We start from the raw sequence: 17,767 nt of genomic DNA, 5'->3' as shown, positions 1-17,767 counted from the left end.
ACATGTCTTTAGCATCATTCTGAGAAATGGAATTGCTGGGTCAAAAAGATAATGCCTGTTGTTTTAATCCGGCCAGGCCCTTCTAACAAAACATCATAGAATGGGTGGTTTGTAAGCTGCAAACATTTATTTCTCACAGTTCTTGAGGCTGGGAAAGCCAAGACCAAGACAAGAGATCTCTCTAGGGTCTCTTTTATAAGGGCACTAATCTCATTGATGAGGACCCCACCCTCATGACCTAATCATCCTCCAAAAGCCCCACCTCCATCACTTTGGGGGCTAGGATTTCAGTGTATGAATTTGTTGTTGTTGTCCAGTCGCCCAGTTGTGTCCAACTCTGCAGCCCCATGGACTACAGTACGCCAAGCCTCCCTGTCTCTCACCATCTCCTGAAGTTTGCCTGAGTTCATGTGCATTGCATCAGTGATGCCATCCAGCCATCTCATCCTCTGATGCCCTCTTCTCCTTCTGCCCTCAATCTTTCCCAGCATCAGGAACTTTTCCATGAGTCAGCTGTTTGTGTCAGATGACCAAAATATTGGAGTTTCAACTTTAGCATCTGTCCTTTCAATGAGTATTTAGGGTTGATTTCCCTTAAGATTGACTGGTTTGATCTCCTTGCTCTCCAAGGAGATACATCAACAGCATCTCCAAGAAGGCTCTCAAGAGTCTTCTCCAGCACCACAGTTCAAAGGCATCAATTCTTCAGTGCTCTGCCTTCTTTATGATCCAGCTCTTACAACTGTAAATGACCACTGGGAAGACCATATCCTTGACTATATGGACCTTTGTCAGCAGAGTAATGTCTCTGCGTTTCAATGCACTGTCTAGGTTTGTCACAGATTTCCTGCCAAGAAGCAAACGTCTTCTGATCTCATGGCTGCAGTCATCATCCACAGTGATTTTACAGCCCAAGAAGAGGAAATCTGGTATGACTTCCACCTTTTTCCCTCTTATTTGCCGTGAAGTAATGGGGCTGGATGCCATGATCTTAGTTTTTTTGATATTTAGTTTTAAGCTGGTTCTTTCACTCTCCTCCTTCACCCTCATCAAGAGGCTCTTCAGTTCCTTTTCACTTTCTGCCATTAGCATGGTATCATCTGTATATCTGATGCTGTTGATGTTTATCCCGCCTGTCTTGATTCCAGCTTCAAACTCATTCAGCCTGGCATTTCTTATGATGTGCTCAGGGCATAGGTTAAACAATCAGAGTGACAGCAGACAGCCCCTCCTTTCTCAATCTTGAACCAATCAGTTGTTCCATACAGGGATCTAACTGTTGCTTCTTAACCTGCATACAGGTTTCTCAGGAGACAGGTAAGATGATCTGGTATTTCCACCTCTTTAATAACTTTCCACAGTTTATTATTACCCACACAGTCAAAGGCTTTGGCATAGTCAATGAAACAGAGGTTGATACTTTTCTGGACTTTCCTAGCTTCCTCTATGATTCAGTGCATGTTGGCAATTTGATCTCTGGCTCCTCTTCCTTTTCTAAACCCAGCTTGGACATCTGGACTTTCTTGGTTCACATAATGCTGAAGCCTAGCTTGCAAGATTTTAAGCATGACCTTACTAGCATGGGAGATGAATGCAATTGTCCGACAGTTAGCACAGTCTTTAGTACTACCCTTCTTGGGAATTGGGATGAGGATTAACCTTTTCCAGTCCTGTGGCCACTGCTGGGTCTTCCAGATTTGCTGACATATTGAATGCAACACGTTGATGGCATCATTCTTTAGGGTTTCGAATAGTTCTACTGAATTCCTTCCCCACTAGTTTTATTAACAGCAGTGCTTCCTAGTCCCCACTTGACTTTGCTCTCCAGAATGTCTGGCTCTGGGTGGTTGACCACGTCATCGTAGTAACCCAGTTCATTTGGATCTTTTCTGTACAGTTCTTTCATGTATTTTTTCCATCTCTTCTTGATCTCTTTAGTGTCTACTAGTTTCTCTACCATTTATGTCCTTTATCGTGCCCATCTTTGGGCCAAATGCTCCCTTGATATTTCCGATTTTCCTGAAGAGATCTCTAGATTTTCCCCTTCTTCTATTTTCTCCTAGTTTCATGCACTGTTCATTGAAGAAGGCCCTCTTGTCTCTCCATGCTGTTCTTTGGAAATCTGTGTTTAGCTGGATGTACTGTGTCCTTTCTCCCTACTTTTTGCTTCTATTCTTTCTTCAGCTATTTGTAAGGCCTCCTTAGATAGCCACTTTGCCTTCTTGCTTTTCCTTTTCTTTGGAATGGTTTTGTTCGCTGCCTCCTGTACAATATTGCAGACCTCCATCCATAGTTCTTCAGGCACACTGTTAACTAGATCTAATTCCCTGAATCTATTCATTACCTCCACTGCATATTCATGGGGGATTTGATTCAAGTCATGCCTGGCTGGCCTAGTTGTTTTCCCCACTTTCTTTAAGCCTGAATTTTACTATGAGAAGCTGATGATCTGAGCCACAGTCGGCTCCAGGTCTTGTTTTTGCTGACTGTATACAGCTTCTCCACCTTCTTTGGATGGGTCTGTAGGGGGACACAAACAGTCTAGGGCTTCCCTGGTGCTGCTGCTGCCGCCGCCAAGTCGCTTCAGTCATGTCCGACTCTTAGCGACCCCATAGACAGCAGCCCACCAGGCTCCCCCTTCCCTGGGATTCTCCAGGCAAGAACACTGGAGTGGGTTGCCATTTCCTTTTCCATTGCATGAAAGTGAAAAGTGAAAGTGAAGTCGCTCAGTCGTGTCCAACTCTTAGCAACTCCATGGACTGCAGCCCACCTGGCTCCTCCATCCATGGGATTTTCCAGGCAAGAGTACTGGAGTGGGGTGCCATTGCCTTCTCCTTCCCTGGTGGCTCAACAGTTAAAAAAAAAAAAATCTGCCTTCAATGCAAGAGACACAGGAGATGTGGTTTTGATTCGTGGATCAGGAAGATCCCCTGGAGTTGCGCATGGCAATCCACTCCAGTATTCTTGCCGGGAAAATCCCATGGACAGAGGAACCTGGTGAGCTACAGTTCATGGGGTCGCAAAGGGTCAGACACGACTGAAGCAACTGAGCACAGACGCACACACTTGGTCCATTGAACTTGTGTGGTTCCGTTAGTTACGGGCAAGTTCCCTTCCATATGAGCTGGGACAGTTTTGCTCTCCCATCAGCAATGCACAAGCGCCTGTTTCCCCTGAAGATTTTCAGGTTGGTCATAACAGAAATTTTAGTGCACTCCGTCTTTAAGACACACACAGTCAATGGAGATTAACAGCCTGTGAAGGAAGCGGAGACCTTGGGTTAGGAAGGGACACTGTGTATGCTCACGTGCTCTCAACAGGAAGGAATTTTCCGGTTCTGTTGTGTCATTTCTCTGACTCACAGTGTCAACGAGGCTTTCCTCTCTCCTGGTAAAAATCCATCACTTCTTACAGAAAACACTCAACTGATGACAGGTTAGAGTCTCCTTCTTTTTAAAGAACAAATGCTAATTTCAAATGCAAGAATGCTGAGCTTAAGACCCTCCTCTGAGACTCCCTACAAAAGACCCTCATTGTTAGGAAGAAAAGAGAGACAAATAAGGACCATCTTACCCTGAGCCTAACAAAGAAACAAGCCTTGAGATCCCGCTGACTCTGTGACAAATAAAAGCTACTCCAAGGGCTGAGCAACACATTAGAAATAGCAATAATTTAGCATGCAATCTTCACTGTGTGGAAAAAATGAGACATGGGTTTAAAATTAGGAAAAGAAGCATCAACTGGTCAGCTCAGGGGAGGGGTGAACAACAAATAGGTAAAGAAACAAGAATGAAATTTCACTTCTCTGCTGGCAAGCTGCTGTTTCCCCCAGGAAATGATGGTATTTCAGCTACCAGTACACTCACTTGCTTAGGGAGTAGCAAGGAGAGGAGGTTTGAAGAAAGGGTTTGTGAACATTTCTCTGACTGTAATTTACTGAGAAACACTGGGAAGAGACCAAAAGAACGCCTGTGCTTTCAAGCCTCCTCCACTTCACCTCCATTCGGCGATGATGTCTTGAATGTCCAGGATGCACAAGGTCTCTGCCGACATAGTTGGGGGGGAGGGAAGCATTAGTCAGGCTGAGTCCTGTCTCCGTGAACAGTCCAAGAGGACAGAGAACTCATTCTCCAAGAAAATGATCACACCTCAAGAGCAGCCCTGGTGAAGTGCTACAGGAGATCCTTAGCCATGGGATGGGATGCAGGGTGGGCTTCATGGAGGAGGTGGGGTTTAAGCCAGCGCACTTGGGATACAGCCATGCAGGAGGGCAGGGAAAGGCTTGTGATGTTAGGAGCTGCTGCTGCTACTGCTAAGTCCCTTCAGTCATGTCCCACTCTGTGTGATCCCATAGATGGGAACCCACCAGGCTCCCCTGTCCCTGGGATTCTCCAGGCAAGAGCACTGGAGTGGGTTGCCATTTCCTTCTCCAATGCATGAAAGTAGAAAGTGAAAATTGAAAGTGAAGTCGCTCAGTCGTGTCCGACTCTTAGTGACCCCATGGACTGCAGCCTACCACGCTCCTCTGTCCATGGGATTTTCCAGGCAAGAGTACTGGAGTGGGGTGCCATGATGTTAGGAGAACTGCCTTTTACTGGAGGCAGTCATTCCTTTGATGACTGCTTTAATGAGACCAGGACTTCAGTGAAAAAAATAAAGCAGCATTCTGGTTTGGAGTGTATACGTGGGTTTGTGGAAGGTAACGGGGGATTTCTGGGGGAAAAAGACTATTTATACAACCCAGCAGATCAGAATATCAGGTAAGTGCTTTAATTTTAGAGATGCCAGGAAGTAATCTACTGTAAAACTTGAATTCGTGAGTCTTTGGAAACTGAAGAGCTTTTTAAAAGATAGGTTTATGTAATGAATTGAGTTGTTTTTCCCCCAAGTAAATCTAGAGAATGTACCCTAATGAACTGTACTCAGCTCCCCTTTTCAACTTCATCAGGACTCCCTATGGTCATATGAACACTTTAAACTCATGTTCTAAGTGTATGCACACTAAGGGATTGATGTTTTCAAGTCATTTTTTCCCCTTATTACATAAGTGACACATTTATTGCAAAAAAAATTTTTTTTAAACACATATGAGTTAAAAGATGAAAATTCCCTCAGAATCTGACCAATCAACTACTGGTACTATGAAATATTCTTCCAGTCCTTTTCAAACATATATGTGTGTTTAAAAGTCTATGAAGTCTAACTCTATAAACAAAATAAGATTGTACTACCATCCAGTTTGGGAATCTACTTTTCTAGTCGGTATATCATGGGCATCTTTCCAGATTTTTCAAAAACCATTTTAGGGACTTCTCTGGTGGTCCAGTGGTTAAGAATCCACCTTGCACGCAGGGGACACAGGTTTGATCCCTGGCCGGGGAACTAAGATCCCACCTGCCAAGGAACAGCTAAAGCGCACCGCAGTGTGTGCTACAGTGAAGATCTCGCCTGCCACAGCTAAGACACGGTGCAGCCCGATAAATGAATATTTTTTTAATGAATAAATAAAAGTATGTTCTCTGCTCCAGCAAAAAAATATAATTTTAATGATATTTTATTTTAGAGACATGTCATAATTTATTTTTAATTTTTTATTTTATATGGGAATATAGCCAATTAACAATATTGCGATAGTACAGGTGAACAGCGAAGGGCCTCAGCCATACATATGTATGTATCCATTCTCCCCCAGGCTCCCCTCCCATCCAGGCAGCCACCCAACAATGGCCGGGGTTCCCTGTGCTGTACAGTCGGTCCTTGTTGATTATCCATTTTAAATATCGCAGTGTATACAGAGATGTCAAAGTTTAAATGGTCAATCTCCTATTATTAGACAGTTAGGCTACTCCAACTATTCCATTATGATAAATAACACCATAATAAACATTCTTATTGCTAACTTTTCACATGGATTCCTACAGTTCATTATGATACATTCCTAGAAGTACAATCTCTTTGCCAGAGAGTATGAACATTTGCAGATTTATGAAATGAATGCCCTCTAGAAAGGTTGCATCAACTCACATGCCCACCTCCAGGAGCAAACAAGAGTTCACAAGGCTTGGCTAACACTGGCTGATCGGTTTTTTAATTCTTTGACTTCTGTGTATCTGATATGATTTTGAAATATCGTGCTTTGTCTTTATTATAACATTCCTTTTTTTATTGCACACTGTGCTCACCAGTTCCCTTATTTCAGTTCAGTTCAGTTCAGTCACTTAGTCGTGTCTGACTCTTTGAGACCCCAGCTCAGTCGTGTCCGACTCTTTGCGACCCCATGAATGGCAGCACGCCAGGCCTCCCTGTCCATCACCAACTCCCGGAGTTCACTCAAACTCACGTCCATCGAGTCAGTGATGCCTTCCAGCCATCTCATCCTCTGTCATCCCCTTCTCCTCCTGCCCCCAGTCCCTCCCAGCATCAGAGTCTTTTCCAATGAGTCAACTCTTCGCATGAGGTGGCCAAAGTACTGCAGTTTCAGCTTTAGCGTCAGTCCTTCCAAAGAACACCCAGGACTGATCTTTAGAATGGATTGGTTAGATCTCCTTGCAGTCCAAGGGACTCTCAAGAGTCTTCTCCAACACCACAGTTCAAAAGCATCAATTCTTCAGTGCTCAGCTTTCTTCACAGTCCAACTCTCACATCCATACATGACTACTGGAAAAACCATAGCCTTGACTAGACGGACCTTTGTTGGCAAAATAATGTCTCTGCTTTTGAATATGCTATCTAGGTTGGTCATAACTTTCCTTCCAAGGAGTAAGCATCTTTTAATTTCATGGCTGCAATCACCATCTGCAGTGATTTTAGAGCCCAGAAAAATAAAGTCTTACACTGTTTCCCCATCTATTTCCCATGAAGTGATGGGACCAGATGCCATGATCTTAGTTTTCTGAAATTTTCAGAGCCTTCAAATAGATACTCCCAACAGGAGTCAAAAGCTTTGAATTCCTGGGATGAAAGGCATTTTTGTCAACATGGTGATGGGCAGTCAGGGCCTGGAAGCAGGCACCCTGTCTGGTAGGACACCTCATCCAAGCCTGTAATAGCTCTTGTAAAGTGACCAGTCTCTACCAAAGAACTCTTGGTCTTTTTATGAGACTCTAAATCCTTGAACGTTTAGTCCTGGTGACTCAACATAGAACATTCTTTCTAGTGGATGTTAAGGGCAAGATGGTTTGTTTCAGTAGGAAATAAGAAGTTTTTGCTCTACTTCTTGCTAAGGAAAGCATTTCTCTAAAATCCAATTATTTGCAATTTTCAAGGAACAGTGTATGAATAATGTCGTTATTAATTTTGTCAACTATTAAAACATGCTTTTCCTTCAAGCCTATTTTATTTATGAATGGACATCTTTTTCTTTCTGGTGTCATACCTTAAATAATTTTACTACATTTGGTTAATAGTTAAGGCAATGCATTCTCCATTACAATAAGTGCAGACTTCCAAATAATAATAATAGTATCATTTTCTATGTGTATAGCATACTATAGTTTACAAAATGGTCTAATTAATATAGAACTAAATTAGATCTAACTATATTATTTGTAAAGTGATTTAAAATGATTAAATGTTTAAATGGAAGGAAGTAGGGTATTAATGCTTTCACAGTTTGAGTTCCAACTAAGAGTGTATAAACCCTAATGGCCACAGTCTAACATGTAACTGATGTGTACAGAGGCAACTCACAATCTCATTTTCTCCAAATTTCATCCTCAACATATTTTGGAAATAACCACATTTTCCCTTAGGTCCCTCTTATTTCAAAATGCTCCTATTGGTCAAAGTATATGACATCACTCACAATCAAAATCCTCAGACCCCATGTGTTTCTGGCTCCTTGGTTAGTAATGTTCCAAACAGACCCATATTCCAGGCCCTCTCTCACGTTCCACAGTTTCAGATAAAGACAGAGCATTATAGTGTTTTACCCATGAGTTATTTTGGGGAGCCTGTTTTGAGAAATACATTTCCATCAAGGCCATACAATTGTCTGCATCTCATAATTGACTATATGGCCACTATTTGTCTCAGCCTTTGAAGGACGGTACTAGGGACTCGTGAACCATCAAAGTGCTTTGGAAATTCTGACATTTCACCAGACCCCTCTCGTGCCTGGAAGTGGAGCAAAGCTTGGCTGCCTATTTTTGATTCCAAAGATGTATTCAACACAGCAATGTCAAATCTTCGGCAGCTAAGCCCTAAGACCACAATGGCTGCTTCCCGTGATCACTAAAACCTGTCCAACACTCACATCTCACATATCTCCCTAAACCAGACAAATATTTGCATGCATCTCTTTACCCCTCTAGGTTTTTCCCTATTTAAGCAAAACTATAACAATCGTCCACCCTAGCAACCATGTCAAAAAAGAACAAAAACAAAACGCTCCTCACTTCACCAAAACAGTGAATCCAGTTTTCATAGGTTTTTTGATTCGCCACAGCAGGTCAGTTACAGCCTCAACACTTGAGGCATCAAACCCCAAAAGCCTGCTAGTTCCCAAAGAGGTCAGTTAAAGAAATATCTTCATTAACCAAAGAAGGGCAAGATGTAATACCAAGGGCATGCTAATATTAGCTATACTCAATAACTGCAGAAGAACGATGGCAACAGAACACCTATCAACTTCCCCATATTTTTTGATTCACTGACTGTTTCCCGAGGCCTCCTGGATGGGCAGGATGCTGGAGATGCAGAGATAAATGATATCTTCAGAGCTGCCCCATCCCCACACCTCAGGTCACTGGGAAGAGGAACCACGAAAGTGGGTAATAACGGGGCAGAGCAAGCAGAGCAAAGACAGAGCCGTGGTTGCTCTCAGGGGTGACCCAGCTCCCTGGGTCAGAATGGATGCCATGATTTCTCATTGTGACTTTTATATGCTTTTTTGACTAGTAATGAGGGTAAAAAGACTGTTTCCCACCCTTTCGGCCTTTGGGATGTCTTCTTTGCAGAACTGACTGTTCATTTCTCTTGCCAATATTTGAGTATTTCTGCTTGCTTTTTCCTTGCTGATTTTGGAGAACTTTGTCATAGGTATCGTGAATATCTCCTCTCATTCAGCGGCAGCCCCACTCCAGGCTGCACCTTAACTCTGTTAGCAAGGAAGTACCAGCAGGGTACTGGGGTGGGGGCTCACTGAAGACAGCAGATGGGTGGAAACACATGTGTTTGAGGAAAACCAACCCGCCAGCTGTGTATGGGGCAGACTGCGGGAGAGAAAAAGAGATGAAGAAAACTGAAGGCTGTAAGAGGAACGTAGTCACCGTACTCTGGGCTGGATTCAAGGTTTGCAACGTTGGGGACAGCCCGCAGGACCTCCGTCAGTTCCAAAATTCATGAGAAGGACTCAGAGCTATTACTTACGGTTATGGTTTATTACAGTGAAAAGCTACAGTTTTAAATCAGACAAGGGTAGAGATGCACAGGACAGCATCCGGAAAAGTTCCACTCGGAACTTTCAGTTGTCTTGTCCCTATGAAACTGCAGACAGAGCCAACATCCCCGGGGAGCAGTATGTGACAATACCGCCCGCCAGGAAGCTCCTCTGAGCCTGGGCGCCCAGGGTTTTTACTGGGGCTCCACCAGCTAGAACTGACAGGTACCCAGGTGGCTGGCCACCATCTTCAGCCCCTCTGGAGGCTGAGTTGTTGTCACAGGGCCCGAAGCCTCCACCTTATCTGATGTGGTCCCAGCCCCGGGGTAAGCAAAGACACTCAAGCCAATTCCAGGGGCTTAGCTAGGTCTCCTCCCAGGAGCCCAAGGAAAAGGCCATACCTCTCTTTAGGTAAGATTAATAAACAGGGATAAAGTGATTGTGTTTGAAACATTTCTATAACATGTGACGATCCCACATTTACAAATGAGCCCCACGGTAAAAAGCAAGGGAAAATCTCCACCTCCACGTCACCAGTGAAACAGTTCCAACTATGCAACAGAAGAATCTACTTTCAGAAGAGTCTTCTTGGGGGTAAACCTTCTTATCTCACCGACTCATTGGACATGAGTTTGAGCAAGCTCCGGGAGTTAGTGATGGACAGGGAAGCCTGGCATGCTGCAGTCCAAGGGGTTGCAAAGAGTCAGACACGACTGAGCAACTGGACTGAACTGAATGGCTTCTCTTGGAGCTGCAGTGAGAGAAACTATGTCTTGTCCTTTTCCTAATTGTCCTAATTTGGGAGGTCCACTTAGCTTCTGTGGATTGACGGCTGGCACTGCCTCTCTGGTTTAAATGTGTTGATTTTCAAGGCAACTGAAAAAGTCTTAAGAGTGACAAAAATAAATTGTGTTTATAGATTTAAAATATATAGTTAATTAAGAGTTAGCAAGTACCTGTTTCTAGAAGATTTTAAGTGTATATTTGAGGATTGTCTTCTCACTACAGAGTCACTTTCCTATTAGATTTAAGCATACAGATGCATTTTAACATTTAGTAATCTGGTGGTATATCATATGACCCTACATTTTTGAAAAGTATTTACTGATTCATTCTTTCACTTGACTGCGTGGGCTCTTTCCTTGCCATGCATAGGCTCTCTAGTTGTGTCACTCGGGTTTAGTTGCCCGGAGGCATGTGGGATCTCAACAAGTTCCCCAACAAGGGATCAAACTGGAGTCCCCTGCACTGAGGGCGGATTCTCAACCACTGGACCACCAAGGAAGTCCCCCTAAAAATACTTAGAATAAGAAAACAGAAATTTGCAGTTCCTTATCCCACACAATTCAGTCTTGACTCACTAGCACAGACTTCCAAAATCAACCATTAGCCAGCTTTGGGATCTTGGGCTTGTCATTTCAACCCTCTGGTTCTGCTTCTTCTTTTTCTAAATAAGAACTGGACCAGATCATTTCTAAGCTTCCTTCTGCTTCCAACAATTCTCCCTCAGAATAAAGTTAACATTTCATAAACATAAAATGTTATGTTTGTAAACATTTAAATGAGAACTTCTGAAGGCTAAGGTTGCTACATAAAAAGAATCCACTTCTTTTATAACCCAAAGTAAGAAATAATCTTTAGATAAAATACGTAAAAATTAAAAAAATTTTTTAAGACACATATCATTAATTCCTTCACAAACGTTTACAGGGTAACAACTGTGGATTAATGGAGCATAAATACGTGAAATACTTACCGGCACTTTATTCTGTGAATGATTCAGAACAAAATGTCAGTTAAATAGAGGTTTTAATACTAGCCTGCCCAGTAAGCACCACGTGTGATAGAAAATAGAACATGGGGAATGGAATGTAGCTTCAGGTGATATGCCTTCAGAACTCAGTGACTTTCTAAACTGATTTTATAATTAGAAGGATATTTTTAGCTTATTTTTCAATTGGAAGGTTTTATTATACTCATCTTAATATACATAATTTCACTTGAATGTTTTCTGATTTTAAAATAAAGCATCTTTCCTCCTCGGTGCAGCACTGTGTTCCCAGCTTCCGTTTAGTTTTATACCAAGTTTCAGGGGCGTTGAAACTTCGCAAAGCAGCAGGTCCCAGTGACTGCCCACCCACTGCACCTCCTGGGACCCCGAGGAAAGACACCAGGACGCCAGGGAGACCACTGCATGTCTCAGTGTAGGGACAGCCCCATTCACCTCGAATAGAGTGCCAGGCGGTGCCGCCGGGTACACGGAGCTAAAGGCCCAGGGGTGATGCCCTAGGGAGCCTCAACCAGGAAGGGTGAGGACTTAGGGGGTGGGGTGGGCAGAGTCCTAGCAGAGGAAGATGGCCAGGAGTGGCATACCTGGCAAAGAGCCTGCTACAGAGCCAGGAGGTGGCCTTCACCCACAGGGACTGGGACCCCAACAGAGGCTTGTTAAGCAGAGAAGAGACAAAAGCAGACCCATAGGTTAAAAGGGGGACAGAGAGAAGGCTGGACAGAAAGAGTGAAAGTGAAAGTGACTCATTTGTGTCTGCCTCTTTTCGACCCCATGGACTATACAGTCCATGGAATTCTCCAGGCCAGGATCCTGGGGTGGGTAGCCTTTCCCTTCTCCAGGGGATCTTCCCAACCCAGAAATGGAACCCAGGTCTCCCGCACTGCAGGTAGATTCTTTACCAGCTGAGCCACAAGGGAAGCCTGAACAGAGCAGGTGTGTGTGTGGGGGGGTGTCCAAGTACCAAAGAGGGGACTGCTTTGAAAGCCTTTAGGGATTCAGGCGACTCAGTGAGGCACTGACCAGGGGGGTGACATGACATACAAGAGCACTCAAGGCTGGCTCTGGGTTCTGCCTGGTCTCCTGGTTGGCTGGGGAGGCATCTGGCAGGGGGAATGTGTGCATTGGTGGAGTATTTAGCGGACTTCTGGTGGAGATGGCCAGTTGATGGATGAAAGTGCAGAGCTCGAGAGAGGGCTGTCTGGAGGTACTCAGAATGAGTCAAGGAAGGGAGGGGCTTGGGCTGGAAAGAGAAATGACCAGATGGTTGTCATGCAAATATCCTGGGGCCTTAAGGGCAAGAAGAGACCAGACCTGTCCTTTCTGGCCCTTCCCAGGGGAATGGGGCTACAGGGCAGCTATAGGAACTGGTTTGTGTCAGCCTGAACACCTATTGTTGAGTGGAATGTGCCCGATCGCCAGGGGCACCCGATGTAGTCTGTGTAGGGGAGTTAGTTCCCTCCGGGCAAGAAGAACTGACTCATTTGAAAAGACCTTGATGCTGGGAAAGATTGAAGGCAGGAGAAGGGGACGACAGAGGATGAGCTGGTTGGATGGCATCAGTGACTCAATGGACATGAGCTTGAATAGATTCTGGGAGTTGGTGAGGGACAGGGAAGCCTAGCATGCTGCAGTCCTTGGGGTCACAAAGAGTGGGACATGACTGAGTGACGGAACTGAACTGAACTGAACTGAGGCAAGAAGGCCCCTCCCTAAAATGCTTTCTCACCTTTGCTGTGAGCTCTAGGCAGCTGGCTTGCTGCTGCTGCTACTGCTGCTAAGTCACTTCAGTCGTGTCCAACTCTGTTCGACCCCATAGATGGCAGCCCACCAGGCTCCCCCGTCCCCGGGGTTCTCCAGGCAAGAACACTGGAGTGGGTTGCCATTTCCTTCTCCAATGCATGAAAATAAAAGTGAAAGTGAAGTCGCTCAGTCGTGTCCGACCCTCAGCAACCCCATGGACTGCAGCCTTCCAGGCTCCTCCGTCCATGGGATTTTCCAGGTAAGAGTCCTGGAGTGGGGTGCCATTGCCTTCTCCAATTAATACCAAACGGCTAACTAGTCGATGAACACCTCCCACCAGGAGTATTTGCATCGGGGACTTTGTTAATTTAAACAAATGCCCCGTGGGAGGACCGTGCAGGGGAAGGTGCGGAGATTTCCCACTTTGGTCTGCACTGCACTGCCCTGCCCCCACGTACCCTCCGGAGAGTTGGGTTGGTCTTGGCTCACAGAGACGGCTGTCGGACATCCACACTGCCCAGGGGAGCGACGAGAGGCACGGGCTGCGCGCAGAAAAGGGCTCCGGGGACTGCAGCCACTTGTCTTGCTGGACTTGGAGTCGGGTTTTGGAGTGTTCCCTCTAGATTTCTGCTTCACACCCGACCGCTCGCACTCCCCTCCACTGGTTCCCCATGTTTGCTCTCTGTATCCCTAAGCCAGTTAAACTAGCTAACACAGAGGCTGTTGTTGTTTAGTTGCTAAGTCGTGGCTGACTCTTTGCGACCCCATGGACTGTAGCCCGCCAGGCTCCTCTGTCCATGGGATTTTCCAGGCAAGAATACTGGAATGGGTTGCCATTTCCTCCTCCAGGGGATCTTCCATAGCCAGGGATCGAACCCACATCTCTTGCTTGGTGGGCAGTTTTCTTTACCACTGAGCCACCCAGGAAGCCCTTCCAAAAGTCAGTGTGAGTGGGCAGGGGAACTGAGTGGAGGATTGAAGACACTTTGCTTCTCCTCCTCTCGCTCCCCTGTACCCATCCCGGGCCGCCAAGGCCTCGGGGTACCTGGGGGCAGCCAGACTCCTCCGTGAGAAGTCTCCGCGCTGGCCCCCTCTCCATAGTCTGGTCAGCAGCAGACGCCCTCGAGGGTCCCTCTCGGGGCTGGACCCAGGACAGCAGAGAGAGGGGTCTCCTGGCCAGTCCCTGTGAAGGACCACAGAGGATGTGCGGCGTGGGCAAGGCGGGGGTTCGAGGGCCAACCGGGCAGAGGGTCACCTCGCCCCTACCTTCCAAGCTCGCCCCGCTATCTGGCGAGGTCTGGCTAGATGTCGAGAAAGGGCCGAGAAGACCAAGACCGCAGCGCGCCGGCCCCCACCCATCCTGCCCTCCAAGTCTCCTCTGGTGGGGCAAGGCCCGCGGCCGAGGAGGGAGGCGCGGATCCGGCGGGAAGGTCCAGGGCCGCAGTCGGCTCCCTGTGGGCCCGGGTCACGACAGGTCCGGGCTCCCCCGCCCGGCTGCCGCCCGGCCTCGCCCCCGCCGCGCGCGCCCCTCCCGCCTCCCCCGTTGCCGTGGCAACCCCGGGAGCCTCCAGGCGCGCGCCCGCCCGCCCGCCTGCTGGAGCGCTCGGCGGCGGCGGCGGCGGCGGCGGCAGCTCCGGCTCGAGCCGAGCGCGCGGTGACCCCGCTCCGGAGCCCGTTCGTCGCCCCCGGCCCGGCTCGGGGCCCCCAGCGCGGCTCCCGACCCGGCCCCAGAGCCGGCCTGGCTGCCGGCCCTCATGGAGCTGCTGGCCGCAGCCTTCAACGCCGCCTGCGCCGTGGACCACGACAGCTCCACCTCGGAGAGCGACGCGCGCGACTCAGCGGCGGGACACCTGCCCGGCAGGTGAGGACGAGCGGCCGTGCCGACCCCCGAGCGCCGCCGCTGCGCGTCTGTGGCCCCAACTCGCGTCTCCGGCCAGGGACGCCTACCCGAACGGCCTGTCCCCCGCACCCCTCCCCGCGGACCCCGCCGCCCCTCACTGCCCCCCGCGGTCCCTAGTCGTGCCGGCACGCCGCCTGGGGTCGGGGGTGCACCCCAGCCGGACACCCTGGTCCCCGTCCTGGCCGCCTCCCGCGCCCTCTCCCGGGCGCCCTGGGCGCACGCGCCTCGTTGGGCTCCCAGACTCCGCGCCGCGTGGCCCTGGGGCGGTCGCTACCCGGAGGGCACAGGGGGCCGTGTGACCGCGCGAGGCGCGGGGTGCGCAGTGCGCGCAGGGCTCCTGGCCGCGGGACCCGTCGGAGCGGCCGCGCGGCGCCGCGGAGCGGGCAGGGCGCGCCAAGTTTCCGACGCCTGCCCGCGAGCTCCGAAAACACGAAGGTCTGGGCGGGCTGGGGTGGGAATGAATCACCCGGTCGCGCCCTGGTGTGGTGACAAAAAGGGCCTGTGGAGCGCGCTCGGCCGGGAGGGGCGGCGGCGGCTGCGGCCGCTCGGCCTGGACAACCCGGGCAGAGTCCAGCTGGCCAGGGCCGCCCGTGCGGACGCCTCTCGCGGGCTGGCCGAGGTGGGTCGCTGCTTAAAAATAACACGCCCTGCCCCTCCTACAGCGAGTCGTCCTCTACCCCAGGAAATGGGGCTACGCCCGAGGAGTTCCCGGCCCTCGCAGACAGCCCCACCACGCTCACCGAGGCCTTGCAGATGATCCACCCTATTCCCGCCGACTCCTGGAGAAACCTCATTGAACAAATAGGTGGGTGTCTCTGGCGGTGGCGCGGCGTCACTGGGGGGAAACGGGGAGCTCCTGGTGGGCTCCGGGTTCCCCTGCTCCTGGAATGCAGTTGCGTTTCACCTGGGCAAAACGCACCTGACGAGGAAGGTTATTAACGTATTTGGCTCTAATGGTTCCATAGACAAAACTGCCGCATGTTACTAGTAAGCTGTATAATTGGGCTTGAGCAAATGTGTTTCTTTCCTGCTCCCTTGGACAGGTGTACTTGCCCAGCTCTTTCCTGGGCGAGGAGGGCTCTCTGTCCTCTTATCTCTTCTGCCAGCACGTCCAGGGGTGAAGTGCTTCTGGGCCGTGCAGGAGGGAGGGCTCGGTGAGCCACCCTGGCCATCCCAGGGGCCTGGGGTAGACCTGGAAAGAGAGAGGAGTCTGCAGGGGGCGGGGGTGCGGGCACGGGTCTGTGCAGACAGTCAGGCTGACTGGAGCCATTCTGGAAGGAGAAGCAGTGACCAACTTTGCTCCCGGGAGGAGAGGTACAGTAGAGAGAAGCCTCAGAGGCCCCCACCCTCACTCCACGGGTTAGGGAGAGAAGCCTGGTTCCACCTGCCTGTCCAGAGTGTGGCTGGAAGTCTGGGGCACAGCCTGCCTGTCCAGCTGCCACACAGCTGCAGCTGAGACTCTGTGAAAGCAGATGGTGGAGTGAGAAGGCGTGGCGTCCCAAGAACCCAACCACTTTCATTTAAAAGTCAAGAACTGTCGATGACGTCGAACTAGTTCTCATTGTCCTCACCAGAGGGGGCCGTGAGTGGGTAACGAGGGGAACGGGATGGCCTTGAGATCTTTTCTGCTCTTTGGTGTTGTCAGAGGAGAGTTTATTCATTGGAATTAAAATTTTGACTTGAAAATGTCCTTCCCTAAATTGATCATCATTGTCCCTCATGCCAAACACTTGGGCAGACACAAAATGTCTCTGGTAGAAGGGGGCTTCCTTTGCCCTGGGACACCAGCGTTTAGGAGACTTTTCAGGCAAGTTCCCTCCTCCCCTGGCTGGGGTTTTTCTGGACTGAACCCTGGGAGGAGCCGAGCCCCTGCAAAGCTGAGGGTGGAGCACTACAGTTAAGCCTCGCCAGACTCCAGGGATTTTGTTCCCAGCCCCCTGCATGTGGGGCTGGGTGGTGGTGGCTTTTCCCTTTGTTTGCTGGGGCAAATGGAGAGGCGCTGTTCTGAGGACAGGCACCCACGAAAATCCTTTTGTCCCACCTTGGTCACGTTGCCCTTTATAGCCAGGAGGGCCACTGCGGCCTCAGCATACGCTGGGAGCCTTGACTCCCACCCTCTAGAAAGGGATATCTCTGGCTAGGATCAACGTCAGAACTAGGAAGGAAATCGGGGTGGGGGTGGGGAGATCCGTGCCTCGAATCACGGAGAGAGAGGCTCCCTTCTGCAGTGTGGGCGTGCGGAGACCTCCTTCCTGGAGAGCCAGTGGCATCAGCTCAAGGCTGGGAGTTGGAAGCCCTGAACTGGGGTACTGCGCTCCTCCTGGCCCTGGGTTTCCTGCTGTGGTGAACAGTGGAGACTGACATCCTCAGGCGTTTCTCCCACCATGGGCTGGTGTCATGGTGAATATGTGTTTCCGGCTTCTGGGCTGGATCCTGGGTAGGTGCTCAACAGATGTGCTGAACACGCAGGGACAAGGCTGCCTCCTTCTCACATCCTTCGTCCTCGACTTGAGGCCTATGCCAAGCAGATTCCTACAAGAGGCCAGCTGCTCCCACTTAGCTCAGTGAATGAAGGGGATTCTTTGCCAGGTATCAGGAGAGGACAACATGTTCCTAAAGATGCAGAGTTAAGAGGGGAGGAAAGTGGGAAGACGCTGGGCAATTATGCACCACTGTGTTGGACTGAGGTGGCTCCCACTCAGGCCAGGACAGAATGATGCCAGGACTGTGTGTGGCGTGGTATACAGTTGTCATTGCTGGTGGCCCTGAAGATCATAGACCCCGAGGCCCTGTGATTGTGCGTGTGTGTGTTTGCATGTGCACACGTGCGTGTGTGTCCTGTGGTTGTCTCTGCTGCTGCTGCTAAGTCGCTTCAGTCATGTCCGACTCTGTGCGACCCCAGAGATGGCAGCCCCCCGGGCTCCCCCGTCCCTGGGATTCTCCAGGCAAGAACATTGGA

The 17,767-nt window shown here is 49.3% G+C and overlaps 1 protein-coding gene across 5 annotated transcripts in view; it reads left to right on the top strand.

The window, feature by feature from the left end:
• NGEF (neuronal guanine nucleotide exchange factor) overlaps window positions 1-17,767 on the top strand; it is a 128,113-nt gene that overhangs the window by 65,238 nt on the left and 45,108 nt on the right. For 3 of the 5 annotated variants that reach the window (XM_024989652.2, XM_024989649.2, XM_059884816.1), the window contains one exon: window positions 15,471-15,613. In XM_024989652.2, coding sequence (XP_024845420.1) covers window positions 15,471-15,613 — 143 coding nt within the window. 5 annotated transcript variants of the gene reach the window in all.

The sequence above is a fragment of the Bos taurus genome, chromosome 3 (assembly GCF_002263795.3).
Source record: "Bos taurus isolate L1 Dominette 01449 registration number 42190680 breed Hereford chromosome 3, ARS-UCD2.0, whole genome shotgun sequence".
Classification (NCBI taxonomy): Eukaryota; Metazoa; Chordata; class Mammalia; order Artiodactyla; family Bovidae; genus Bos; species Bos taurus.
This window is presented reverse-complemented; position numbering and strand designations above follow the sequence as displayed.